The sequence below is a fragment of the Notechis scutatus genome, chromosome 4, assembly GCF_049901735.1.
Source record: "Notechis scutatus isolate UNSWTSFEM ecotype Mainland chromosome 4, rNotScu1.2, whole genome shotgun sequence".
In the NCBI taxonomy this organism is placed as follows: domain Eukaryota; kingdom Metazoa; phylum Chordata; class Lepidosauria; order Squamata; family Elapidae; genus Notechis; species Notechis scutatus.
In genome coordinates this window covers 119,178,470-119,205,664 of record NC_142012.1, presented here as the reverse complement: position 1 = coordinate 119,205,664, position 27,195 = coordinate 119,178,470, and the positions used below count along the sequence as shown (strand labels likewise).

The 27,195-nt window shown below is 35.3% G+C and overlaps 1 protein-coding gene across 5 annotated transcripts in view; it reads right to left on the bottom strand.

The window, feature by feature from the left end:
* Window positions 1–27,195, bottom strand: part of LOC113412787 (VPS10 domain-containing receptor SorCS1) — a 432,049-nt gene that overhangs the window by 220,962 nt on the left and 183,892 nt on the right. For all 5 annotated transcript variants that reach the window (XM_087964588.1, XM_087964591.1, XM_087964587.1 and 2 more), the window contains exon 3: window positions 16,169–16,268. In XM_087964588.1, coding sequence (XP_087820714.1) covers window positions 16,169–16,268 — 100 coding nt within the window. The remainder of the gene's footprint in view (window positions 1–16,168; window positions 16,269–27,195) is intronic.

Genomic DNA, 27,195 nt, shown 5'->3' with positions numbered 1-27,195 from the left:
ATGAATGAATAATCAGAGATTATTTCTGCCCAGGGACATCTACCCATCCCAGGAAATTGGACTGAGTGGATACACTCCAGTTCTATTTTATTAAAAGTAGGACCTAGAAAAAGGGCTTTTGTAGTGGAACCTATATTATGAAATGAAATGGAATGGAATAGAGTGCAGTGCAGTGCAGTGCAGTTCTGCTGAGGAACAGATAGCTCCCATTTTCTTGCCTTCTGGAAGACTGTTAAGACATGGTTCTGTCCTCAGGAGTTAGACCAAGATTGGAGATACACCCAGCATATGTGTTCTTTCTTTTTTTTTAAACAAACTTTATTAATTTTTTTTAAACACTCAAACAAAACATAGGATGTAGTAACATAAAATATCTTTTCTAGAAGAAACAAATAAACCATCTTATTTAAAAAGAAGATAATTCCAAATTATCACACTTCTATATATATATTTATCTTATCTAATCAACTTCATATCTTTTCAAAACTTTTCTTTATTTCTCCCTTTCCTTCTATTTAATCATATTTCTTCTGCCTTAAAAATGTATACTCATTGAATATATTTTCATTAGTATTCTTCCACATCCTGTCAGACTTAAACAAACATTACACAAAACATAAATACATAAAACTTCTTTTTGGAAGGCGGCTTACCCCGAGTTAACTCTTTTTATACAGACATCAATCAAAATTTATACTCACTTAATATACTATCTCATATCTTATTTAACATTCTCTATTTTCCATATATTTTCTCTCTCCTACTCATTCTTTTAATTCTATTTTATTTATTCCATCTCAATTAAATAATTATATTTGCATCTTTGGTCCGTTTTCTTTCAATCACCTACTTATCCTTTCTATCTAATACAATATTTCTCCTGTAAACCCAGATTGAAGTATGACAACTTTTTATCTTCCCCCTAAATAACACTTAAAATAATACATATTTTCTGTGCTGATTCTGCTCCGTACATTCAAAGTATTACATTTCAAAATAGTAAAACAAACAAATAATATTGAGTTTGATAAGTAATAATAAAACTAAAAACAAATAAAAAAGAAATATTAAATTTATAATATAGTAAAAACAATGTTTCATAGGAAATTAAATTACATTTTTAAATCATATAATATTCTAATTTTCTAACTCAGCTTCAAATACTAATGTCTACAATGCATTCTTATGTACTTTTGCAGAATCATTTTTTTAAAAAATTATCTCACCCCTTATCTCTGAAAAAAATTCATTTTTTTGCATCTTGTTTAAAGCCTTTATGACTTCTCTTTCCTTTTCCCCTTTCTTTCTTCTCCATTCTAACTTTTTGACCCTCCCCCCCGTCTCTCCAATTTCACTCTCTTAGTCTTCCCTCTCTGTTGTATTTCTCTTTTCTGTTGCTTTCTGATATCATATCGCTTTTTCATCTCATTTTTCTTTTTCTTGGTTGCTTTTTTAAGTTCTAAGTTCATCTTTTCCTTGCCCCCCTTCCGCTTTTCTTCCTCCACTAAGTGTGTTTGTCCATTAAAGATGGCTTCTTCTCCTTCATCCCAGCCTTCCTGTCGTCGCATTTCTTGATAGGTAGAAATCGCCATTTCCAAAAAGCGAAAGATAGATCCAGAAGAGCCCTTATCCTCTTTTTTCAGTTTTGAAATTCCATTTGTAGTCCTTCAAAAGATAATGCCATTTTTTCTTTCTTTCTTTTTTAACGCAACCCTAATGTCTTTAGTCCCCTCTTTTTTTAAAACAAAATTTCACAGAAATCTCAAAGTCACAAAGCAAACCAAATCAGAACAAACAGTTTCATTTAGCACTTTCTTCTTTCTATATTTTCACCTCCTGGGGTAGAATTCAAATACACACTTCCAAGATGATCTTCTAGAAGTCTTAATGTCTTTTAATCCTGTTCTTATAGACTCAAAGCAATCTCCTTCAGTACAATCTTATAATAAGTCTTTATCTCTTCCCTTCCCCTTGTAAAAAATAAAAAGAATTTTAAGTTTTTTTAAATCCAATGTCCAGAAATCCTTTATCCCTTGGCTTTAAATTTCAAATTGAGTTGCCTTCTGTGCCCAAGTAGATTTTCCAGATCTCCGTCTGCTATTTCTATGGGGAGGGGGAGTGAAGAAGAAATTTTTTTTCCCCTTAACAGCTTTCACCGCAGCTTTCCGATCTTCTTTGGGAAACAATATATCCTCAGGCAATTCAAGCAGTTCAGTTTCCAGGGTATTTAAGAGTTGTTATTGTCTCAGCTCAGCCAACACTTTCACTTTTCCAGCTTCCTCCAGCACAAATCTTACCCGGCTGCAGGCTTCTTTGTGACGGCCATCACTGACCGCCGCTCCACCACCTTGGGAAAAAGGGGTTTTTCCGGCTGGGGAGGGGGTCTGCGACACCCCCAAACCCCTGTCTGGATCCCCTCTCTCTTCGTCTGCCTCTACAGGGCAGCCATATCCCCCAGATCCATTTGGATCGGGGTCACCTTAGCAGCAAGTGCAGCAGGAATCACAGACAAGCGAATTCCTGCTGCCGCCAAAGCCACGCAAAACCGGAAGTCCCAGCATATGTGTTTTTGAGATAGAATGTTATGGTGTTTAGTACTTTATAAGAATTTTAGCTGCCAAAAGTTGATTTATATAATCTGACCAGGCCAGCCATACAAATATTTAAATAAATAAAATATAGCTATAGAATTGTATTAATATTCCATATTAAAAGATATCCCAGACTTCCTTTCACATTACTTTGGTTTACAGTACGACATCACATTTTATCACACACTTACAAGTTCTTTTGTTATGTGCAGAAACAAGGTACAAGCTCTAGAAGGAATAATTTATCTCTATTTACCTCAATGGAAAGACACACAAAAACATTGTTCTATTTTATCTGCTACAATTATATGGTCAAGTTGTTTTAATACATTCCCAAATTCCTTATTCTCCATGTTCTCTATTTCTGAAATTTCCTTTAGTTCTATTACATTGTCTTAAATCTTTCTAATAGGTCCTTCTATATACTATGTTTAAAGGTCAGATAATAATCTGAAAGTTTGACAAATATTTTCAATATGGACATATTAAAGTATATGCAAGAAAAATTCAGTGAAAGCAATTTGCTACTATTGAATTTTTGGCTTAAAATATAGCTAACAGTCCTCCCCTTTCTTTCTCAACATATTTTCAAATGGTGATTGTATTGTAAAATAAAAGCTGAAAAACATAGTACCACAGCTTTATTAAAAATTCTACAGTGATGAAAGTTGCAAACATCTTGTAGTTTAATAGAAGGAAGGGACAAGGAAGAAGCAGTGCAATCAAGAAAGCTATGTATTGTATGAGCTGAAATCACTTAAAGTGTAAAAACTGTGTGGTTCGCTGGCAGCTTGTGCAGACGGCAGCAGAATCAGACAGTGGGAAAGAACAGGGACCAGTCCGGGAGTCTGGGGAAAACTCAGACAAGGGATCTGCGTCTGATACAGAGATGGGGCTAGGACTATCTGGGAGTTATGTGCTGACTCTGCAGACTCTGGAATCTGGAAGCAGCGATGCAGAGGAACAAGGGGAGCCTGTTCCCATTGTGTGTGTGCGCAGAGCTGCCAGAAGGCAAGAGCAGCTAAGACAAAAGGGGAAACTCGGGCGTAAGGCTTGGATGTGATTGCCCCTCCCATAAAGTATAAAGGAAGTGCAAAGAAAGAGAAACCTTTTCAGGAAGCAAAGTAGTTCACTCTGTTCAGATTAAACCTTGAAGCTTTGTGTGGACTTTGTACTTCGGTTGGCTTTTTACAGTTAATTTGGCACTTTAGTTGCTGGCAGCAATTCAAAGGAGATAAAGGTGAGTGCTTATCTCAAGAAATTGTTTGGGATTCATTATGGTCTGGGAATGAACATAATTCCCAGCTTGGAAATAAAACAAGAATTGTTTGGAATAAGTGTGTGCTTAATTATGGTCTCAAGAAGCCTTGGTCAGAACAAAAACATCATTTTATTTGGTGCAGAATTATTTTATTTGATATTTATTTATTTATTTATTTATTTGATTTGCCAATTGTTTACAAGATAATAAGTATAAGTGTATACATAGTTGTGAATACATGAAATGGGTACATATAAGAAAAATAAAAGAAGAATAAGAGAAACAATAGGACAGGGACGGTAGGCACGTTGGTGCGCTTATGCACGCCCCCTACAGACCTCTTAGGAAAGGGGTGAGGTCAATAGTAGACAGTCTAAGGTTAAAGTTTTTGGGGTTTGGGGAAGAAACTACAGAGTCGGGTAGAGTATTCCAGACATTGACCACTCTATTGCTGAAGTCGTATTTCCTGCAATCAAGTTTGGTGCGGTTAACTTTGAGTTTGTATCTATTGTGAGCTCTTGTGTTGTTATGGTTGAAGCTGAAGTATTCATTGACAGGTAGGACATTGCAATGTATGATTTTATATACCATGCTTAAATCAGACCGAAGACGGCGTAATTCAAGGTTTTCTAGTTCTAGAATTTCAAGTCTGGTGGCATAAGGTATTCTACAACGAGTAGAGGAGTGGAGAACTCTTCTTGTGAAATATTTCTGGACTTTCTCAATTGTGCTAATATCAGATACGTAATGTGGGTTCCAGACTGATGAACTGTATTCGAGTATTGGTCTATTGTTTTGTATGCTCTGGTTAGTAGTGTGATATTACCAGAGAAAAAGCTACGTAGGATTAGGTTAACAACTCTTAATGCCTTTTTGGCTATGTAGTTGCAGTGGGCTCTAGCACTTAGATCATTAGAGGTGAGTATTCCAAGGTCCTTTACAGAGCTTGGGTCATCAACAAGATCTTGACTATTCAGCTTGTATTTTATTTTCTGATTTTTTTTGCCAATATGTAAGACAGAACATTTATTTGTTGAGATTTGAAGTTGCCATTTGTTTGACCATTCTGATACATAGTCAAGATCTTTTTGTAGGGTAGCAGTATTGTCTGTGGTATTGAACAGCTTTACATCATCATTGATATATTGTGTGCTTTTCCTGAATAGCTACAGATTGCAAAGATTGTCCATCCTGAATAATTGAAACATTACCACTTTAATGAGTAAGTAGAAACCACCATAGAGATTGTGGATAGACTATAAGGCAGTCATGAATTTTTCTGGGTAGTTCAAGAATAGAAGAGAAAATGTATGGAGGTATTTCTGTAGTCATATCTTACAAGTTCTGTGGCAAAGTCCACCAAACAAAATTAAAAGCATGTGTATATAGCAAATGAAACTCACTGCAATGCTTAAGGAAAAGAATTGGCCTTTTTATTTTTTTATAGTCTTTGAACAGCATTACAATCAAGAAAAAGAAATTAGATTACTAAAGAAAACCCACTTCAGAAAAAGTTATAAAACAATACAGTAGTACAGTACATTTAAGTCAAAAATTGTATGGCTTATTAAAGAGTATCTTGAAACTAGAAATGTAAAAAAAAATAACATCCCTTAAAAATAACAAACATAAAATGTATTTGTATGACACTTAAATTTGAAAATAACTGGGGAGAACAAAGCTCATTTTGGATATTGTAAAAGGCATATGAGGAAAAAAGTAAATGTCTCGAAAGAGTGCTTCAAAAAAGAAAACGAAGATCTTTTAACCAGTAAAGATCTTATAACAAGAGCTAATAGATAAGCAATTCTCCACAAGAAGAAGAATCTAATAGAAAAGAAAGAACAAATTCAAAATTCAAAAGCTGTTATGTTTCACTGAAATTTAAAAACATTTTTCAGTACAGGTTCTGAGAAAGAAAAAGGAACTAGTCTGAATAGGAGACAAAATGACGGAGCCTCAAGAGCAAAGGGGAATACAAGTGTTACCTGCAAGAAGACAAATGGGAGAGGATGACTCAATAGTGCAGAAAATATTTGATTACTTCATAATACTGAGAATAGATCTGATACCTCCTGAAATTATGGATAGTAGATAGAATAAAACAATTGTCAAGGATCATCAAGTCTATTAAAAGATACTCCTTTTCTAGTCAATCCAAATGGGACAAATTACCTCAGATTTTGAAGTTCTAAGAAGAACATGGAGACTCAGGTGGCATTTTTTCTCATTTTCAGTCCATGAAAGAGGATTGCAATGGGAAAGAAAGTTGCAAGTGAATGACTACCTATGGAAACGGTGTTGTTGAAGGAACTACGATATGTAGATGAAGAACTGCTAGAACAAGTTTGACTGAAAAAAATGTGCTTGGTTAATGGATGTAAATGTGAATCATATGAACGGTAGGCATTAAAATCAATAGATAAGAACTACATATCAAGACTCAACTCATCATAAGATGATGGAAACCTGGCGTGGTAATAGCACACATGATGAAGAAATAATTTAAAAAGTCCTTGAGATTGTCATTCAATGCAAGCTGAATACGATTCAACAATATGACATGGTAGCTAAAAAGCAATTTCAGGTTGCATTAGCAGAAACATGATTTCCAAATGATGGAAAAGTGGTAAGTGTCACCTTAAACAGTGTGTCCCATAATGATTACTTTAGGAATATTCTGAGAAATTGGACTAATAGCAAAGGATCAGGAAACTGGAAATTTACACAATTGTTCTGACCAAGGCTTCCTGAGACATCAACAAACACACGTTAAATCCAAACCCTTTTATTTTAGTTCAATGGCTATGAATTATCATCATTCACAGCCCATAATGATTTTCAATCAGTTATAAATAGTCCCATGGAAGTCTGCCAAAGTTCTTCAGGAGAAGTCTGATAAAAATACACCTTTATCTTACTTGAAGTGCTGCCAATGACTAAAGTACCAATTAGTCTTTCAAAACCAAATAGAGCACAAATTCACCATGGAGCTTTCAGGTTCCAAACCGACCAGAGAGAACAACTTTGCTTCCTGCAAAGGTTCCTGTACCTTTCCACTTCCTTTATATCTTATGGGAGGGGCAATTATCTCCAGTTTTACTCATGAGTTGCCCCTTTTGTCTTAACTGCTCTTGCCTTCTGGCAGCTCTGTGCACACACACATTGGGATCAGTCTCCCCTTGTTTCTCTGTCTCACTGCTGTCAGATTCCAGAGGCTGTGGAGTCAACACATAACACCCAGATGTCCCTGATCCCATCTCTGTATCAGATGCAGGACCCTCATCCAGGTCCTCCCCAGATTTCCGGACTGGCCCATGTTCTTCCCCACTGTCTGATTCTGCTGCCATCTCTGCAGGCTGCTGGCAGACCACAACAAAAATGAGGCTGAATAAATTGAACATGTTTAATCTTGAGGAAAAAAACAACTGAGGAAAAGGGGATAACACTTTTCACATATTTGAAAGGTTCACACAGAAAGAGATCAAAACTTATTCTCTACTGTCTCAGAACACAAAGCAGAAAAGAAAGGTTTTAAAGCAGGAGACAAATTCTTGTGAGCATTAGGAAAACCCTCCTAATGGGAAAAACAGATTGATAGCAGAACCAATTCCCATATAAGATGGTAGAATCCTCTGTAGAATATGTTCAAATATAGAGTGGAAAGCCACCTGTTTGGGATAGGTTAATCTGAGTTATGCACAGAACATAGAATTGGCCTTGAAAAACTAAATGGTCTTTCCAATTTTGAGATATTTGGAATAACAATGGTACCTTTGAACTGGTTTTATATTTACAGTATATTTAGAGAAGGGGTGTCAAACTTGATTTCATTAAGAGCTACATCAGGGTTGTGTTTGATTTTGCTGGGCTGGAGTGGGTGTGGCCAGCTCAATGTCACTCATGTCAGGGCACCTGTGGGGCCTGAGCACTCTGCCAGAGAAAACAAACTCCTGAGCTCCATTTTCAGCTGTGACAGCCTCTTGCAACCCTCTGGCAGTGAAAACGGAGCTTGGGAGGGCCACCCGCAGCCCTCCTAAGCTCTATTTTAGGTTGCAATGGTTTCCTTCAACCCTCTACCCACAGTCCTCCCAAACTATGTTTTCACTGGCAGATGCACCACGGGCTAGTCCTTCGCTCTGTCCAGGGTGGCTCCGCGGGCCAGATCTAAGGACCCTGTGGGCCGGATCCAGCCGCAGGCCTTGAGTTTGACACCCCTGAGCTAGAGGACAATAAAAAATACTGCCCATAAACTCATATTTAAATGGTAAGGAATATCTCTTTGTTCATAAACCAGTGAGTCCAAGATCTATCGTTCATAGGATTGGAGGTACAATGTTCCATTCCTAAATACTAACAAACAAAAATAAACTCAAGAAAAGGGTAGAGGTCTTGAAGGAGGGAGTAGGGAAAAGAATCCAATATCTATTTTAAAAACCAATCAAGCCACTTTTTCTACACAATTTAACCATTATCATTCTTCTGCTGCCATTACAAACCAAAACTAGAGTCATTACTTAAATTCTTTACATCATTCTTTTATTGCTCTTTACTTCATTCATATTTGTGCTATGTACAATATTTTTAGCAAATGAGACAAAAGTGACATAAAATTCTAATATCATCAAAAGAAATACTTCACACTAGAGAATCAATTAATGTATCTTCTGTCATATGATGTGGTAGCAAGCTCTAAAATAATTAGATTAATTAATAAACAGAGACGTAATGAATCTATTTCTTGAGAACCTATAGATTTTGAGGCAATTTATCTTGGAATATGATTCCTTTATTGCATTTGTACAAACATCAACATTTCTGCTCCTAAAAAGGGTAATTCAAGGTGTCTAACAAATATAATCTGATATAATCTAATATAAAGAGATGTAGTACAAAATATTGACATGTAAGTTTCTTTCTTTCCATCTCCAACTCTCTTCTACTCTTTTCATGTCACTTTCAACTCTTAAGTTAAAGACAGTTATCAAACATCTGCTTCCAGTTATCTTTATGTAAAATGTGCATGTATTAAGGAAAAGACAGAAGTCTAAACCATGCAAATAAATAAACCAGATATTCATCTAAAATAAATTGTTGTACTTCCATAGACACGCCTTGGCTTTTAGAAGTAGCCTTACTAATAATTTACTTGTACACACAAGATAACTTTCTTAGTGATGCATCCTACATCTTAAATGCCATGATTTAAAAAGAATGTTAATCTTCCTATTTATTTGAAATTATTTTAGACCATAAGTGTGGAGTATTTATTTTTTGTTGTACTGGTATCAACTTCTGTTCATCATCCAGAACCAGTGTGATATAAATAGTAACTATATAAATTGTTTTAATATGAATAAATACATAATTTAGTTTATACCAAAACACCAATATGCCTCTCCAGATCATTTTATCCTTCTTTTTTTCGCTGTATCTATATACACTAGTTCATAAATAACCGATTCATTTTTTAAAACATATCAACTCCAGACTTGAAATTTTAGGCTTAGATAACTTAGAACTATGCCGCCTTCGGTCTGACCTAAGCATAGTATGTAAAATTATCCATTACAATGTCTTACCCATCAATGATTACTTCAGCTTCAACCTCAACAATACACAATCACACAATAGATACAAACTCAGGGTAAACTGCATAAAACTCGATAGCAGGAAATACAACTTCAGGAACAGAATGGTCAATGCCTGGATTACTCCACCTGACTCTATGGTTTCTTCCACTAAACCCAAACATTTTAACCTCTGACTGTCTACTGTTGACCTCACTCCATTCCTATGAGGTCTGTAAGCACATAAGCGCACCAATGTGCCGTACTGTCCCTGACTTAATGTTCCCTTTTATTTGTATCTACTTCATGTATTAATAATCATGTTTATAGTTATATATATTATCAAATGCATGCTTGACTAAATAAATAAATAAATAAAAATAAAAATTCCCTTGATTAGTAGTATAATGGTTATATATAGCCATTTTCACTTCTTTTAACAAACATTCATTTCTTACAACAGACCATATACTATTTTCCTCCTTTTAATCAATATTTTCATATTTTAACATATCTCAATTTCTCTAATCCCAGTAAACATTCAAAAAGGATATACACAGATATGTATTTGATCTAGATCATGATTGTCCAACTTTTGGCTTGCCTAGGCTACACTGAGTGAAGAGAAAGTGTCTTGGCCACTTATGAAATATATAGTAATAAATATATGTATATAAATAACAAACTTCCTTTAGTTTTTAATGTTTGGTTATATTGTAGGGCTAAATTACTAGTTGTCCAGTGAAACATCTATTTCTTTACTAATTATGTAAAATTTTATCAGCTGTCTTATCCCTCTGGAATATGCAGTCCCCTAAAATCTGAATGGCCCTCGTACTCTTGACATTCTACAGTAATAACTCCTTTTTAAAAAAGTTTGAAAATGAAGATCTCTAACATAGATTGTTTCTAACCCTCATTCTGTATATGTTTTTGCCTTTCCTGTATTTTTGGTTGAATTTTATAATACACATGAATATTGCTTTATAAGTTTTATTTAGATCTTACTGCCAGTCTTCATGTGGCTGAATAGAAAACAACAAAACAAATAAATGCAATTCTTTTCCCTTGTCAAGCACAACTACCCTGTTCTTGAATGCATTGATTTGCAAATCCATATCCTTCACTGCAGTATACACTCTGTCTTACTTCTGCTGAAAAGCATTGATCATCTGCACACAAAATGTACCTATGCTGAGAAGAAATAGCTCCATGTCCAAGCAGGAAAGGCTAGACATACAATACTAAGGCATTATACAGGCATCATTGCAACTAGAACTAGACCTGTTTGTTTGTTTGTTTGTTTGTTTGTTTGTTTATTATTTATTTATTTATTTTCTTTACAGATTCATTTACAACAGTTCATATAGTGACCATTTGAAGTTATAGCAGCAGTGAAAAAAGTGACTTAAAACCATTTTTCACACTTATAACCTTTGCAGCACCCCCATGGTCATGTGATTTACATTTGGATGCTTGACAACTGCTTCACATTTATGACAGTTGCGGTGTCCCAGAATCATGTGAGCTGCTTTTGTGACCTTCTGACAAGTAAAGTCAATGGGAAAACCAGATTCACTTAACAACTGTGATACTAATTTAAGAATTGCAGTGATTCACTTTACAAATCTGGCAAGAAAAGTCATAAAATGGGGCAAATACTCAGATAATACGTTTCTCACTTAACAACATTAATTTTGGGCTCAATTGTGTTTGTAAGTTGAGGACCACCTGTATATGCTTCCATCAACACTACTACAGTCATTCTGCAGCTCCTTGCTACTGATGATAGGCCACTTACTACACCATTATTTTTTATTTGCCATTGTATATATTGCATGTTTTCATTTCAAACTCCTAGCAAACAGGTTTTTATATTACATCATAAGCCATTAACGCGATATAAAAGAATGACACTGTATATATGTATGTTTGTGTGTGTGTCTTTGTGTGTCTTTGTGCATATAGATAGGGAGGGAAGAAAGGAGGGAGGGAGAAATGTGTTATTAAATTGTTTTGGATTCTTAGTGACCACAGAGATGGATGTTCTCCATGACAATCTATTATTTCAAGTCTCCCAATGGGATTCATCACCACTGTAACTAAATCCATCCACCTTGCTGTTGGTTATACTTACCTTCTGTACACCTTTTCCAGCATTAAATCCTTTTCCAGATAGCTGGCTTCTTTGTATAATATGTTCAAAGTAGGATAAATTGAGACTGATCATTTGTGCCTCAAGTGGCAATATTGGATAGAAATGTTAAATTGATCTTTTGCTTTGTCTTCTTGGCTGTCCACAGTAGTCTCAGGAGTCTTCTCCAATATCAAAAGCACCAATACTCATCTTTTCTGTTTCTTAAAACCCAACTTTCATTTTGATGAAAAGGAATATGATGGCTTGCATGATTCTGATCTTTGTAGTTATGAACACATTACAGCATATGAATGTATGTTCCAAGGTGTTCATGGCTAGTCTACAAGTGCTAGTCTATTAGGTATTTCTTGTTTGCTTGTTTTTTTTATTGTTGATGGTTGATCCTAAAAGGATGAAGCTATCCACTGCTTCTCTCTCTCCCCGCTCTCTACCTCCCCTCCCCTCCCCTCCCTCCCTCCCTCCCCCTTCCCCTTTCTCTCAGGATAACAGAATAAGAGAGTTGTATAAGGGACCTTGGAGATCTTCCACTTTAACCCCTTGCTCAAGCAGAAAACTCTATACATTTCAGACAAATGGTTGTCCAATCCCTTCTTTAAAACCTCCAGTGTTGGAGCATCCACAACTTCTGGAGGCACTCTTTCTCTCTGTCTCTCTGTCTCTCTCTCACACACATATACACACATACACATGCCCAGCCTAAGATACTATGGGTTGTGTGTGTCTTCTTCAATCTCAAGCCTTCTACCAGAGGCCTATGAGTTTGAGGGTTCAATGCAGTATCTTAGCTGTTCCTAGCCCTGTATTATTCTGGATAGAGATGTCTTTCTGATGCTGTTCCCGAGATCTTTTGGAGTCACTTTCTCAGCTTAGGAATCACAGTCTCAAGTACTCCTACCATCCTTTGAACCATTTTGGCCTTTATTTTCCATATCATTTTGATTTTCTCCCTCAGGTTCTGGTAGTCTTTCCACATTCATACTCCTTCCTGGTGTTGCTGTCACTGTTGCTGTCTTATGGTTCTTGGTGCCTTGTGGATTAGCCTGTACCTGCTTATGTATTTGGATCTGAAATTTCCATAGGATCTTAGTCCTGTTATTCTCCACGACCTTCTGTGAAATCTCCTATCTTAGAGGGTCCAGCTCCGTGATGGCAAACCTATGGCACACGTGCCGGAAGTGGTACGCAAAGCCACTTCTGCTGGTATGCAAGAGGTTGCCCAGAAGAGCCCCACTGTGTATGCGCATGTGCCGCCTGCCTGACAGATGATTGTCAGGTATCTGGTGCCCATGCGCAGGGGTGGGGATGTGTGGGAGATGCATACACATGCGCAGAGAAGGCATGTGCAGGGGGATTGTGCGTGGATGTGTGGAGATGTGCAGCATGTGGGGGAATTACGCGTGTATGCACAGAGACGCATGGTATGTGAGATCGTGCATGCATGTGCAGAGACACACAGTGCATGGGGGCATGCATGTGCAGAGATGCATGGTGCACGCAGGGCGTTGTGCGCACATGTGCAGGGGGTGTGGGTAGCCCCACTATGCATTGCCTTCTGGATGCTGGCATGTGAGCCTGCGTGATCAAGTGCACTCACAATGTTAGGCACATGAGCCGAAAAAGGTTAGCCACCACTGGTCTAGCTCATGCACCATGCTGATTTTCCCCTACACAATGCTAACTAGTTGATTGCATTATTCAATGTATGCTGTTCCGTCTATGTCTTAAACCCTGCTTCTATTTGTTGACTGGTCTACGAAGCCTCTATGCACAGTGTAATATGGTAGACCCCTACTTCTATGGATTTGGGGCTGAGTGCTTGTTATGATGTTGTGAGTAGTGCTTTAGTGATGTTTTTACTCCAATCCTTATTTAGCCACTGGTAGTATTTTCCTGTGCCAGCCATTTCAACTATCTGTCAATGGTACATTCCATGCAGACCTTGTTTTGCCACTATACTATGGTAGTAGTATGATGATGGCAGTCCCTACTACTACTGTATGTGTATGTGTTCTTTAAAACTTCATGCTATGTTTGAATCTGTGCAGCTACCATTGTCCAAAACAAAATTCAGGCTGTAACAATTCACCCTTAAAATATATATAATAGGAGGCTCATAGTCCATTTGGACCAGGAGCTTTTTGTAATTTAGTCCTTTTATAACCTCATAATAGATAAACAGAATTACTTCTGAAATATGTATACTTCATTTAGTATTAAAATATCATTGCAGAAGCTGGTCTCTTTTCTTCTTCCTGACAAAATACACAAGTATATCTCTTAGTACTTTTCTTAGTTTTGCATAGCTTGTAACAATTCTATACACTTGTCTACTTCTGCATCCATATATTCCTCATCACATTCTAAAAACCTGTTTAAAGATTCAACAAGATTGTCTCTAAGGTCTTTACCATGTTCCTTTGGAATTGCTTTCAATCTTAAACAAAACTATTTCTCTCTTAGTTCCACTGTTTAGGGTGTTTCTCAACCTTGATAACTTTAAGATACGTGGACTTCAACTTCCAGATGGAAGTTCAACTCCACATCTTTTAAAGTTGAACTCCACATCTCTTAAACTTAAGAAATACTGATTTAGACCACATTCATCTCTAAATTTATTATTTCTGTCTTTTACATTTTACTTCCCCTTTCTGGATTCCAAATTAGAGAACAAAATTCCCACCACCAGAACAATAATGTAAAATATGGAATGGAGAAGTGGATCATTTACAGAGGGATTAGCAGAAAAAGGGATTACACTAGAAATTTTACAAAGGATGTTTGAAGAATTAGGAAAGAATGTCACACATGAATATTTATATCACTGACTGCATAGTTAAAAGGGATCTGGTAAATAAGAATACAAAAAATGAACTATTAGTTATACAGATTAGAGAGGTTAAACAATCAAAGAGAAATAGAAAGCTTGGAAAATAAGTTTTTAACTTTCTTAATTCAAAGTCTTGATCTGTTCTTTTAATTCCATATAACTATTTCCTTGGTTTTTAAAATTAGTAGCAATTGTGTGTGTTTATGTATATTTATGGAATATTGACTGGCCTGCAGTACTGGCTCCCTTGTTTCTCATTTGATCCATGCATCATTGTAACTGCAGATACACTACATAAATTTCCCCCCCCACCTAAAAAAAGAAGAAAACAATTTTAGCTTTCTTTAAAAGCTTTTATTTTGGTAACTTAAAGGTAAGCTGTTCATAGGTAAAGAAAATGAGAAAAAATATAACCACCTGACTTTTATGAGTACTTCCACATTAAAAACCCTTTACAAATTGTTTCTCAGTAGGATGCCTGTATGATTAAAAGCCTCTAGGCTTTGGGATACATTTTCTCTGCAGGATTTTGTCAAATCCTTTTCATTTCGCTTTGGAAGCACTTAAAAGATAAACAACTTTAAATACAATTTGGTCTCTGTAGATGTCATTCGAACATCTTAATGAGCCCTTCCCCCAAAAAATAATAATAATAATGAGTTCATCCTTATTTAGCAGGAATAAAAATGACTTCAAGATTTCTACCTGCTATCGGCTTCCACTTGTTTTACTTCTAGAATGGGACAAAGCTTCACATCAAACTTTCTGTGTAAAATTTATCTCATTTGTGAAATTATCATAACTTCATCAGAATCTTCATCTTTATCATCAGCCATTTGGTCAAGTCCAACCCTGGGCCACTCTATAAAACAGCACTCTCTATATTTCTCTGTTCCACACAGTCTCATTTAGATCTACCATGGTCGTCCTCATGTTATCCTCTAGTGTCCAGCCAGAAAAAACTCCACAAATAGACTGTATTAAAGTGCATGAACATTTCCCTGTTGCTGTTTCCTTCCCCCAAATCTTTCCCCCCACCCCTTTTTATACTGTTTAGAAGTCCCACTTGATGCTGAAATGAAGTTCTTAGACATGTAGAGATTGCAAATCTTTGAGACAATCTACCAAAGGTAGCCTTGTGGGATTTAGTAATTACTCCTTTAGCTATCTGCATTGAATTAGTGCAAATTTTTTTTTCTAATTTGCTTATATTATTTTGAGGTATTTCATTTCTTGATGTATTGCTGTACAGTATTTTTATTAGTTTAACTTAATAAGTATTTATTTAGAAAATTAATGTTTGGGGGGCTTTTAGTAGTTAACAGGAGCAGAAGAACTGAAGCCTTGGAGAGTAATACTGCTCTCAGCACCATTAACATGTCAAGTAGCTGCACTAAAGTTTAGCTGCCAAACTTTTCCAATATTGGAATATAATGGAAAGAATCTCCATTGTACTTTTGGATCAGGTAAGCTAAGATTCCAGTGAATTGTTGTCTAAGCACATATAAAATTTAGTAAAATATTTTTTATTACAATCACTGTCTAGATGAAAGATCGACATTTATCAAGAAACTTTCTAGATGGAAGATTACCATTCATCCATATGCAATTAACTTAAAAAGGAAAGTCCCAATATACTTTAAAGCCTAAACAGCTTGTTTTTATTTCTGTAGGATGTATACAAACATAGCTATGTAAATTATAACTAACAAAACAAGGCAAATATGACATGATTATAAGCAACCATATTCTTTTATTTACCTTGCGCTTGTTTGTTGGGCAGACATAAAGGTAGCTCAAAATGGTCTTCAGACCCACTTTGTCATTCATCTTTTCATATGTTGTCCCATAATCAGTAGACCTGTAATTCCAGAGAACATTAGTAAGTAAGCATAAACATCAGAGGAAGAATATTGTGCAAACTGTTTGGTTGCTTTCCAGCTTAAAACAAAATCTCTCTCAGGAGATGGTAGTCATTTTTTTTTTTTTTTTGGATGATTCACACTGTATATGATGACACTTAAGTATGTACTCATGCCTTCATGTGAGGAGTTAATATTTGCATTTAAATTAGGTTAGGGAAAATTAAAATTGCATCTTCAATGCCACTGAAATAAATGTTACAGTAAGAAATGTCAATCAGATTTGAAGATGTAATGTTTGTCATTAATGCAAATGTCAGGATAACAAGAGGCTGAATTAGCTTTTGTCTATTACTATGTTCTCTCATATTGGAAAATCAGTTATCACAGTTTTGCAAGTACTACTACTAAATCCATTTCATGATTTATTTAATAATGCTTCAAAAGGCTAAGGCTAGACATCACTAACCAAAATTATGAATTACTTGCTTTGAATCACTTGCATTGTTCCTATGTATATTTCATATGAGTTTTAAAGGATCATAATTTCCAGATGAAATTATATAACCTTCTTCAAATGGTCTTCTGTTTGATTATAAACACCAAGGAATTAATATATATATATATATATATATATATATATATATATATATATATATATATATATATATATATATATAAAACAATATATACACTAAAATAGATTTTGATATTTGGGATTCCATTGATATTTCCTAGATGATCATGTATATTGATGATGACTTATTTGGTTCACTCATACATATTATAAGAACAATGTAAACACCAAGGAATTTTGAGAGTGATGAACAACAATAATTAAACAGAGCCAAATCATGAAAATAAACATTGTTGTATGAAAGGGTGTTAGGATATGTGCAGAGTAACCCTTGTATAAAAAGGATATGCACACAGAAAATGGTTTATGAGAACAGTTATGAAGAAATATACAGCCACACAGAGTTGAACAAGTTGTATTAATGTTTACTTGAAGAAATAGCCCAATCCAATAAACAGTCCATGTCATACACGTTTTTAACAGTCCAGAAATATCCAGTTATAAAGTCTTTTTACCGGTTCCATGTCTTTTACAGCAGACAAATATCAAACCATAATACAACAAATAACCTTCGATATCAACAGAATATCAAAATAAACAGGTTTACTCAGTATCGGTCCATAGTCAGTCAGTATTAGTATCAATCAAGAGAGATCATCAGTGAAAAAGAGAAAGAGAATTAAACCATGATCTATAGCTCCCTCTTATGGCAACTTGTAGCATAATTAATCAACCGGAACACAGCATAATAGATTACAGTATTTTTCCTTAAAGCTATATATAAGATTAAAAGTATCTTGGTGACGTTTCAGTGAGGTCCAACTCGCCATCCTAAGGCTGGTGCTTTCAGCTTCATGCCAGTGCAAGTAGCACTGGCACGGCCAAAGCACCAGCCTGAAAACGTCACCAAGATACTCTTAATCTTACACGGGAAAAGACCCGAACACACCTAGACCTACATACCTGTACCCGCGAAAATCTACGAATATATATATATATATATATATATATATATATATATATATATATATATATATATATATATATATGTATATGTATATGTATATGTATATGTATATGTATATATATATGTATATGTATATATATATATATGTGTGTATATATATATATATATATATATATATATATATATATATATATATATATATATATATATATATGTTGTGGCTCCGGGTCTGGATTCTGCTCCTGTGGCTGACATGAGTCAGCTATGGTCACAAGCCACAGTCATCCCCATCTTCAAAAAGGGAGACCCAAGCCTAGTTGAAAATTACAGGCCAATCTCCTTATGCTGCGTCACCTGTAAAGTCATGGAATCAATTATTAACCAATCCATCATCCTCCACTTAGAGACAAACAACCTACTCTCCAATAAACAATTTGGTTTCAGAAAAAAACTATCCTGTAATCTGCAACTCTTACACTGCAAAAACATATGGACGACACAACTCGACCAAGGCAAAGCAATAGACGCAATCTACATAGACTTCTGTAAAGCCTTTGATTCAGTGGTACACGACAAACTACTCCTAAAAATAAAATCCTATGGTATCTCTGGACAACTGAATAACTGGATAGAAGCATTCCTGTCAAACAGACAACAAATGGTCAAAATCGGGAGCGTCCTATCAAATCCAGTACCTGTCAATAGTGGTGTCCCCCAGGGCAGTGTTCTAGGACCAACTCTCTTCATACTCTACATAAACGACCTCTGTGATCATATTAAGAGCAATTGCGTTCTCTTCACTGATTATGTAAAGCTGTTCAATACCACAGACAATACTGCTACCCTACAAAAAGGTCTTGACTATGTATCTGAATGGTCAAACAAATGGCAACTTCAAATCTCAACAAATAAATGCTCTGTCCTACATATTGGCAAAAAAAAATCAGAAAATAAAATACAAGCTGAATAGCCAAGATCTTGTTGATGACCCAAGCTCTGTAAAGGACCTTGGAATACTCACCTCTAATGATCTAAGTGCTAGAGCCCACTGCAACTACATAGCCAAAAAGCTATTAAGAGTTGTTAACCTAATCCTACGTAGCTTTTTCTCTGGTAATATCACACTACTAACCAGAGCATACAAAACATTTGTTAGACCAATACTCGAATACAGTTCATCAGTCTGGAACCCTCATTACGTATCTGATATTAACACAATTGAGAAAGTCCAGAAATATTTCACAAGAAGAGTTCTCCACTCTTCTACTCATTGTAGAATACCTTATGCCACCAGACTTGAAATTCTAGAACTAGAAAACCTTGAATTACGCCGTCTTCGGTCTGACTTAAGCATGGTATATAAAATCATACATTGCAATGTCCTACCTGTCAATGAATACTTCAGCTTCAACCATAACAACACAAGAGCACACAATAGATACAAACTCAAAGTAAACCGCACCAAACTTGATTGCAGGAAATACGACTTCAGCAATAGAGTGGTCAATGTCTGGAATACTCTACCCGACTCTGTAGTCTCTTCCCCAAACCCCAAAAACTTTAACCTTAGACTGTCTACTATTGACCTCACCCCTTTCCTAAGAGGTCTGTAGGGGGCGTGCATAAGCGCACCAACGTGCCTACCGTCCCTGTCCTATTGTTTCTCTTATTCTTTTATTTTTCTTATATGTACCCATTTCATGTATTCACAACTATGTATACACTTATACTTATTATCTTGTAAACAATTGGCAAATCAAATAAATAAATAAATAAATAAAGTGAGGAGGACATGGCAGAAAAATATGAGCCGGCATGGCTCAGTGATTGGAATAGTAACCAGGATGAGGAGGTGGATGTAACAAAGGAAGACAGACCTGAAGTATTAGAATTGTCAGGACCTTTGACCTCCTCTGGTTCTTTATCTGATCAGCAGCCGGGAATGGCTGACAGGGAAGGCATGAGAGAGTCTTCTAGTGGAGATGAGAATTTGGAAAACTTGTGGTTAAACGTAAGGAACAGAAGAAGATTAAGGAGGCAAACCCAGTTAGAAAGAAGTCGGAGAGCGAGCCAATAATTAGGGAAATTAGCACCTTGCCTAAGTGAATAAAAGGACACAGCTGGACTGGTAGAATTCGCCAGAAGCAAAGTGACTAATTGAGAGCGAAGACGTTACAGCAGAAGCTCTGAGGCTTGAGATTTATTGCCACGACAGGTTTGCCGGACAGAGTAAAGATTTATGCTGTGGATTGGGATTTATGCCAGCCGTTATCTTGTGGAACTTTGTTTTGTTTGAATTACTTCTGAGACGGCTGCTTTTTGTTTTGCTCGCTTGAATTTGAAGGGGAGTCATAACATATGTGTGTGTGTGTGTGTGTGTGTGTGTGAGTGTGTGTGTATGTATGTATGTATGTATGTATGTATGTATATGTATATGTATATGTATATGTATATGTATATGTATATGTATATGTATATGTATATGTATATGTATATAGTATTTTCCCACATCATTATAGTTGTGCTTTTAAAGTTGTAGCAATACAGGCTTCTGTATTGTGTTCGTTTGTGAATCAGACTTTCACAGCCGTTTCAGTTTTAAATTTGGGGCTAGCCACATATATTTGTAGTTTATATATTGTAAACCCAACTATGTTATTTACATATACATAACAAAGGGCACAACTCTCAACATAGTCTTGTAGTAAGTGCCATACAATTAAGATATTCATTTCATATTCTTCCTGACCACTTTAATGTATTATGCTTTGTTTCCCAGCAATTAAAAACAAAAAAGAAATAATATGAACTGATAACGCTTACTCTATACAAGAAAAACTTTTATGTGCCATGAACAAATAATAACAAGCTAATTCATTCCTACAATTAGAAAATAGCGTGCACCACTCAATCTTAGATTTCCTGATATTTACTGAGAAAGTGGAAAATAGGGGCATGTACAATAGCCTGGCCCATATACTGCTTCTGTATATTCAACAAAATCTTAGTCTCTTCAGCTTGTGTATTTTACTACAGGTTGTCCTCAACTTACAACAGCTTGTTTAATGATGGTTCAAACTTATAACCACACTGAAAAATGTGACTTATGACTGTTTTCACATTTACAACTGTTGAAGCATCCTCGTCGTCATGTGATCAAAATTCAGACACTTGGCAAATAACTCATGTTTATGATGGTTGCAGTGTCCCAGGGTCATAAGATCACCTTTTATGACCTTGTAATAAGCAAAAGTCAATGGACAAGCCAGATTCATTTAACAACCATGTTGCTAACTTAACTACAGTGATTCACTTAACAACTGTAGCAAGAACTGTGGCTTAACAACTATCTCACTTAGCAACAGAAATTTTGGGCTACATTGTGGTCATACGTTGATGACTATCTGTAGCACCAACTGTTGAAATCCAATAATGAGGGAAGACTATGTGCAAACCCAATATTCCATCCATTTTGGATCATCACAAAGTCCCTGGAAACTGTGTATAAGACTTTTATCTAAAGAAAACAAGCACAGAGTTCCATAGAATTGGTCATTAGCTTTCCATATGAACTCTTTCCCTTACAAAAGAAAGGGGAAAAAACCCCAGTGATAATCTTGTATATTACTTAACAGTGAAATTCACATTAAATAGATTGTTTTTATTTTATCAAATAATAAAATATCAGGTTCGATATATATACAGAATACACATATATACACCAGAAACAAACTATAGCATACCAACACCCCACTTTCCAATCAGTAAAACCAAAACAATTTACTGTTTTAAGAAAAGAAATATATGGAAATTTAAGATGCCTTAACCACTATTCCAAACTGTTTCTCATTATTAATCTAAATATATAAAATATTTTTTCTGATACATTATAGACTCGTAATTGCATATTTTACTCTATTTCTCTGCATTGCAGTGAAACCTATTTCCAGGTGTTTATAGAGAATGCCAATTGTCCTATTTTTTCCTTTTACCTTTCTTTCATTTCAATGCTGTTTTTAAACTGTGGGTAAACATATATATCCTAATTTATTATATAAGAACACACATTTAACAATTATTTATTTACTTATTTTTCAATGGTCTAATTCTACTATCCTACCATTTCTGATTCAAGTGGATGAAAAAGTATCTGGTTTTGACATTCTTCTGTGAAGAGAAGAAAATGTTAGTGAAGTATAGGTTTCTTATACTTTGGTTAAGTAGTAGCTAAAACATGTCTATCAGTATTGTGTCTTTGTTTATACAATCTTCTTTTTAGTGCTTTCCTGGCTTCTTACACCTTTATTATTAACCAGTGAAAGATAATAAACAGGAACTGCTCCCACTGGCTTTCATCAGATTAGGAACAATGGGTAACCAGGGAGATATGAGAATGAGGGAAGAATGCATGACTGAAAGAAATTATAGCAGGAATACTTTCTTCCATCAACTATAAAGCAAGTACCTCTTATAAAAGGTATAAACAGGAAAAACATTAAGTTTTAAATCTTTTGTAACTGGAAGTGCTACTTAAAGCTCCAATTAAATCACAGAGCTCCTCTTCCTCCAGATGTTTCCCAAATATCTTCATCTTAGAGATTATTTCTCCTGAACCAGGAGTAGATAAGAGAAGGACAAAGAAGAAAGAATAAGAAAGAATTAGATATTAAAAACATGCTTGTGATTCAGTACTATTTTGTAGGTGCACTCAAGGGAGGAAAAATAAACATTTGATTTTAATCACCATTACTTTGTCTAAAAAATGTTGCACTCCATTTCCAATACATTCATACAGCTCTTACTTGATGAATTTAGCTCAGACATGATGATGCATACCTAGATAGATTACGTATTGCTATATATGTTTTTTTAAGGAGGCATTTAAATAACTTTCATTATTATTCATTGTTGTTTTCTCTCTCTCTCTTCTCTTTCTTTTTTCTCCTGTCAAGCAAATGAAATTTATATTATGGTATTATAATAAGGTACTTACCCATTATTTAAAGTCACAAATTCCATTAGTATACATGTGCTTGGGCCTGCATTGGTTCCTTGTGACCTTTTAGGAAGGATAATAGGCAATCTACATCCACTGAACACATGAACTGTAAGAAATTGCCATCTGTTTTCTTTAGAAGTATACGTAGGGAGCCAGGTATAATGCATATTTTAGAGTACAACTTAATAACATGTGATTTATTTGTTTATTTATAATCCCAAATGCTGAACTTATTAATATTTTCTATGCTTGAGCTCTTGTATATTTTAAAGTTTGTTTTTTTACATTACACAAAAGCTTTGTAAATAATTATTAGAGCCAGCTAGATAAAATCTCTAAAGTTTACTAGTACATAATATCTTCATAAAATGTCCACGGTATAAGGATATCAACCTTTAAGATTCAGTTATTTGATCTGTTCAAAACTAATGGGAATCTTTCATTTCCAACTTCTTTAGTGACTAATGGAATCTCATACCTATTCTACTGCTTAATTTTTTCTTTGCCAACTGGTATATCAGCACTCTATAGAAAAATTATACATTCTTTAAAAGCATTTTTAATCTTTAATCAACACTATTAGTTGAATTCAACAGCTGAGCTTCTTCCCTCCTATGATGTAACCTAAGTTGGAAAGGAAAGGCAACATTTTGTTTTGCCCAGTGAAATTCTGAAGACCTTTGGTATGAAAAGTTATCCTTGGAAAAAAATCTTGCTCATATTTCATCAAGTTCTGAGCCTTAGCCACCCTAATCCTTTGAAAGAACAGTTAGCTGGGTTTATTAAGAGGAGAGCTTGGCAAGACTTATGTTCCACCTTGTCTTTGGCAGTGATAACAGTTGTGCAAGCTTCTTTGTACTTTTAAAATCTTTTTTATTTCATGAGAAATGAGGAACTGATGGTGATTACAGTAGATAATACGGTGGTGTACAACCACTTTACAATGAGTCTGAATTCTTATAGATTAAGTCTGTATTTGGTTTAGAATCTATCATAACCATTAATTTAAACGGAGAGACTACAACCATGGTTAGGATGCTAGGAAAGTGTTAAGTTGCTAAAATTATGAGGTGAAATCATGTCACTTTCAGTATGATTTTAACAGGATATTTTGATACCCTTAAAAAAGACAGATTTTTTTCACAATGAACAAATTTGTTTTATTTATTAATTAAATTTGTTTGCCACCCATTTCGCTGCAAAAGGAACACAACACCCACTGAAAATAACACCCACTGATGAACAACTTATTCAATTTCCTTTTTAAGTGGAATAAAGCTAAAGCAAGTTTTGGTTCCTTCAGAGTTGGCAGCACTTTGAGTTGACATTGGTAAATGTCATTTTTGAAAGGGCTTATCTGTCAGCTGAAAGGATAGTATTCATCAGATTATTATGTTTGTTATGTTCTCAACATGTTTTCAGTATTTGAAGATCAAAAAGCATGAAGACGAGCAAATTTGCTTTAAACTGCTTTGAGGGACTGAATTTACACCATGTGGAATTGCCCAACTGTTAAGTAATTGCAATTTTTCATCCAAAGATAGGATGATTATTACACATTCTTATTTATCTTAGATCTCATAACATTACTCCCAGAAATTACTGATCAACTTTTAGGATTCAAGACCTGTTTTTTGGTGATTTCTTTTGGTTATATGTTACTGTCAGTCACTCTTCATACATGCATGATAATAAAATCTTGATTTTCTAAAAATTTAACTGCACATTCTTAAGGCCCTTATAATTAGCTGACATCAACTTTATTTTTTTTACATAGCTACCGATCTTAAACAAGTAGTTCTGGGTAGCTGCAAGATAATTGCTTTAAGGAAGTCATATCCAGATTGAAAGTAACACTTATGACAGAACAAAGGAATCCATCCATTTGCGTGTTTATTATCCCAAAAGTTAAATTTTGGGCCTTTTCTTCCTGTCTTTTCAAATTAATGAACAGCCAAATTTTCCTCAGCATTGAAACTTGATGATGTCTGTTCCCAGAAGTGGTATTCAGCAGGTTCTGGCCAGTTCTAGAGAACAGATAGCGGAAATTTTGAGTAGTTGGAGAACCGACAAACACTACGTCTGACTGGAGATTTTACAGTATCCTTCCCCTGCCACACCCACCAAGCCACGCCCACAGAACCAGTAGTAAAAAAAAATTGAATCCCACCAATGTCTGTTCCATATTTAAATCATGGTTGACCTAAGACTGACTGGGTTGCACTTCACTAGCTTCAGCTCTTACATCATTTTTATGATCATCATGTACTCCATCGTCTTCTTTTTCTCTAATAGATTTTTGGACACAGATTTCTCATTTCCACCTTCTAAGTTATACCAAAGTATAGTGTAATTTAATGAATTCCAGTGAATGTCTTATTTATTTAATCCTATAAAGTATAGGTTAGTTTATTTTAAATTATTTCTGGAGCTTTGGAGAGGAGCATAGATCAGGGGTGTCAAACTCAATTTCATTGAGAGTCACATCAGGATTGGATTTGACCTTGGGGGGCTGGTGGGGGCATGGCTATGGTGGGTGTGCCCATGGTAGGCATGACACAGAACCACACCTCTGTAGACATTGTTTTATAAACTTATAAAAATAGGGAAGCATACATTTCTGTGGTTTTGTTTTTTTAATATTTACTTGATCTACTCGACCACCTTATGAAAGAGAGACAGATCAAAAAACTGACTCCATAGGAAGTCTAGAACTACAAAATTGTTGGCATAGGCATAGCAGAATCCTGAAAGCCTGAAAGGTAAAAAGTAAAAGATATTTTACTTTTTCTCCCTTTTATAACCTTCTGAGTCCGAGGCTCTGTTTTGGGCTTGGAAGCCAAAAGCAGTTGCAGGAGAGGTGTGTGCGCCCCTCCTGTGGCCCATTTTTGCTAGCAGAGGAACCGCAGGTTGGTCCCTAGTTATTTCCAGACTGGCTCCAGATCTAAGCACTCCGCGGGTCAAATCTAGCCCATGGGCCTTGAGTTTGACACCCCTAGTATAGATGATCTGAAACTTCAGTTAAGTTTAGTTCTGAACTTCCACATCTAGTTTTATTTGGATACCTCAGTTTTTAAGACTCATATCAATTAACATCATTTTTCATACTTTCCTCTTCAAAGCAAATTTATTTGAGTTTTAAATATAAAAGCAGGTTATGCTGCAATATTTTCAATGTGACCTTTTACATTTTAAAGTTTTATGTCTCACTGCAATCTGTTTTAATTGTTTTTCTTTCCCGCTTGAAAAAGTATATGTGGGTTTATGTGAAATTTTATCTGAAATGTAAAATGCAATTATACCAATTTTCAAGTATTTAACATCTGTTGAATTTATATAATTCATCTGACCCAGGATATGGGTCAAATAGTGAGTTTTGAAATGCAGAACATTTGCCTAAATAAACATTTTAATGAATAGATAGATATGTATTTAGAATTTGGTTTCAAGTAATAGAATTTTAAGACCAATCAAAGTAATGTTTCTGTAATAATAAGATCCTTATTGATTTTCTCCCTGCAAGCTTCTCATTGACTTGTGAGAAGGTATTAGGAAATACCTGTAAATGCAGATCATCTAACTGCAGAAGTTCAGCAGTACTGAAAGAGCAAGAACTTTCTAAGATGTCATTCCCACTGAAGTAATGGCTTCTAGCTTTCTGTAAGTTATCCTATTGAGATACACTTGAAAAAGTTTTGCCCTATAATGCATCATTTTGGCCAGAGTTACTGGGTCATCATTTCAGAGCTATTTCTAAACTGAGAAACAAAATAGCCATGAGTAGGCAAATATCAGTGGAATGGGATTGACTTCAAACTCCTGCTAGCTTCCCTATTGAGATTCATTTATGTATGTGTGTGTGTGTGTGTGTGTGTGTGTGTGTGTGTGTGTGTGTGTGTGTATGTATGTATGTATGTATGTATGTATTTGTTTGTTTTGTCAAGCAATTATAAGATAACAGGTATAAGTATAATCATAGTTTTGAATACATGAAAGGGATACATATAAGAAAAATAAAAAGAAACAATAGGACAAGAACAGTAGGCACTTTGGTGCGCTTATGCACGTCCCCTACAGACCTCTTAGGAAAGGGGTGAGGTCAATAGTAGATAGTCTAAGGTTAAAGTTTTTGGGGTTTGGGGAAGAAACCAGAGTCAGGTAGAGGATTCCAGACATTGACCACTCTGTTGCTGAAGTCAAGTTTGGTGCAGTTTACCTTCAGTTTGTATCTATTGTGTGCTCTTGTATTGTTATGGTTGAAGCTGAAGTATTCATTGACAAGTAAGTCATTGCAATGTATGATTTTATATATCATACATAGATCAGACCAAAAATGACGTAATTCAAGGTTTTCTAGGTCTAGAATTTCAAGTCTGGTGGCAT